The sequence below is a fragment of the Mesoplodon bidens genome (assembly GCF_964165515.1).
Source record: "Mesoplodon bidens genome assembly, chromosome: 1".
In the NCBI taxonomy this organism is placed as follows: domain Eukaryota; kingdom Metazoa; phylum Chordata; class Mammalia; order Artiodactyla; family Ziphiidae; genus Mesoplodon; species Mesoplodon bidens.
The window spans coordinates 200,672,717-200,675,690 of record NC_138176.1 but is presented as its reverse complement, the minus strand read 5'-3'; the positions used below and the strand labels follow the sequence as shown (position 1 = coordinate 200,675,690).

The 2,974-nt window shown below is 57.7% G+C and overlaps 1 protein-coding gene across 1 annotated transcript; it reads left to right on the top strand.

The window, feature by feature from the left end:
* Window positions 1-670: 670 nt before the first annotated feature.
* Window positions 671-2,605, top strand: LOC308625279 (splicing factor 1-like). The gene is given in 3 exon segments (XM_081249292.1): window positions 671-2,025; window positions 2,027-2,364; window positions 2,367-2,605. Coding segments are annotated over 3 exon segments (1,905 nt in total). The 5' UTR covers window positions 671-685; the 3' UTR covers window positions 2,594-2,605.
* Window positions 2,606-2,974: the final 369 nt, after the last annotated feature.

Genomic DNA, 2,974 nt, shown 5'->3' with positions numbered 1-2,974 from the left:
AATCTTATGCAAAGAGAGCTTATGCAGGAAGGAGCAGACAGGAGTCTAACTCAAATAAGCATCACAGTCAGCACCTAAAGATTATCCATGATGGAGCCCAATAAAAGCGGAATGAGTTCTGTACCAACAGGAATAATGAACTTGGGGGAAGTAAGGAACACTAGGTGGCCTGTGCCATCAGTGGATGAAAATGCAGAGCAAAACATGGCTTACTGTGAAGCTTCCTAGATGATTGAAGCAGCTGTCTGGCAAGGGGACGATTAGGTTGGCATGCTTAAAAGTGGAATAAAAAACTTGTACACGAACAAATGAAGTGCACGCTGCGACACCTCCCAGCCCTCCAGGCTCAGCCGCCATTTCCTCGCCTGGCCTAACAGTCCGGCCAATCCCAGTGCACATCGAGAAGGGCTAAGGCTCTGCCAATCGGAGGCCGCCTATTTCGACCCCTTACCTCGGCCCGGCCCAATCCAGGCTCCGGCCCCGTCGTCCCGGCCCCGTCCCCGCCCCGTCCCCGCAGCGCCCTCTCTCCTCCCTCTTTGTGCGTCTCGCGCCGCCGCCGTGAGAGCACGGGCTCTGCGCGCTCAGTGGCAGTACAGTTAGGTCCCCTCCCCCAGAAGATTCGCGAAGGAGAAACCGCCGCCGCCGCTGAAGAGGAGACGTTGGTGCCGGTCCCTGGGGGGGCGCCATGGCGACCAGAGCTAACGTCACGCCGCTGGACTTTCCCAGTAAGAAGCGGAAGAAGAGCCGCTGGAACCAAGACACAGTGGAACAGAAGACGGTGATTCCAGGAATGCCTACAGTTATCCCCCCTGGACTTACTCGGGAACAAGAAAGAGCTTATATAGTGCAACTGCAGATAGAAGACCTGACTCGTAAACTGCGCACAGGAGACTTGGGCATCCCCCCTAACCCTGAGGACAGGTCCCCTTCCCCTGAGCCCATCTACAATAGCGAGGGGAAGCGGATTAACACTCGCGAGTTCCGCACCCGCAAAAAGCTTGAAGAGGAGCGGCATAACCTCATCACGGAAATGGTTGCCCTCAACCCTGATTTCAAGCCACCTGCAGATTACAAACCTCCAGCAACACGTGTGAGCGATAAAGTAATGATTCCACAAGATGAGTATCCAGAAATCAACTTTGTGGGGCTGCTGATTGGGCCCAGAGGGAACACCTTGAAGAACATAGAGAAGGAGTGTAATGCCAAGATCATGATCCAGGGGAAAGGCTCTGTGAAAGAAGGGAAAGTCGGGCGCAAAGATGGCCAGATGCTGCCAGGAGAAGATGAGCCGCTTCATGCCCTGGTTACTGCCAATACCATGGAGAATGTGAAGAAAGCAGTAGAACAGATAAGAAACATTCTGAAGCAGGGTATTGAGACTCCTGAGGACCAGAACAATCTACGGAAGATGCAGCTTCGAGAGTTGGGTCGTTTGAATGGGACCCTTCGGGAAGACAATAACAGGATCTTAAGACCCTGGCAGAGCTCGGAGACCCGCAGCATTACCAATACCACAGTGTGTACCAAGTGTGGAGGGGCTGGCCACATTGCTTCCGATTGCAAATGCCAAAGGCCTGGTGACCTCCAGTCAGCTCAGGATAAAGCGCGGATGGATAAAGAATACTTGTCCCTCATGGCCGAACTGGGGGAGGCACCTGTGCCCGCATCTGTGGGCTCCACCTCTGGGCCTGCCACCACACCCCTGGCCAGTGCGCCTCGGCCCACTGCTCCCACCAGCAATCCACCTCCACCGTCTCTCATGTCCACTACCCAGAGCCACCCACCCTGGATGAATTCTGGCCTGTCAGAGAGTCAGCCCTACCATGGCATGCACGGAGGTGGCCCTGGTGGGCCCAGAGGTGGCCCGCACAGCTTCCCACACCCATTACCCAACCTGACGGGCGGGCACGGTGGACATCCCATGCAGCACAACCCGAATGGACCCCCTCCTCCTTGGATGCAGCCGCCGCCACCACCGATGAACCAGGGCCCCCACCCACCTGGGCACCATGGCCCTCCTCCAGTGGTACCTGGGAAATACACCTGTGGGCTCTGGGGTCTATCGCCTGCATCAAGGAAAAGGTATGATGCCGCCGTCACCTATGGGCATGATGCCGCTGCCGCCTCCCAGTGGGCAGCCTCCACCCCCTCCCTCTGGTCCTCTTCCCCCATGGCAGCAGCAGCAACAGCAGCCTCCGCCACCCCCTCCGCCCAGCAGCAGTATGGCTTCCAGTTCCCCTTTGCCATGGCAGCAAAATACGACGACTACCACCACGAGCACTGGCACAGGGTCCATCCCGCCATGGCAACAGCAGCAGGTGGCCGCCACAGCTTCTCCAGGAGCCCCTCAGATGCAAGGCAACCCACTATGGTGCCCCTGGCCCCAGGGGTCCAGCCGCCTCTGCCGCCCGGGGCCCCTCCCCCTCCCCCTCCTCCGCTGCCTGGTTCCGCCGGCATGATGTATGCCCAGCCCCCTCCTCCTCCGCCTCCCATGGACCCTTCTAACTTTGTCACCATGATGGGCATGGGGGTGGCGGGCATGCCACCCTTCAGGATGCCTCCAGCTCCCCCACCGCCTCCACCACAGAACTAGACTCGGTTTTTAAGAAAATATATATTATATATAGAGAGAATTGGTCTCGTTTAAACACATGCCGAACCTCACCATATGGAGCCAGACATTGGGACACACGCATGTGATTGTGTGCACACGTGTGTGTGTGCACGCACTGGGCTGGGCCAAGCGACCGAGGCCTCGCTTAGGAATGGGCAGGTGGTAGTAGGAGCGCCTGCTTGGGCTCTCCTGGCGCCCCGTAGCATCGAGTGTCTTCTTTGTCTTCTTTCTCTCCTCACCCAAATCCCTTTGCCTCTCCCCAAACTGGGCCGCCAGGATCCCTCCCCGTGGCGGCAATGGCCCGAGACATGAGAGTGAGGACTTTCAGCACCCATTGGTGACCCTTCCGGCAGACAGCCT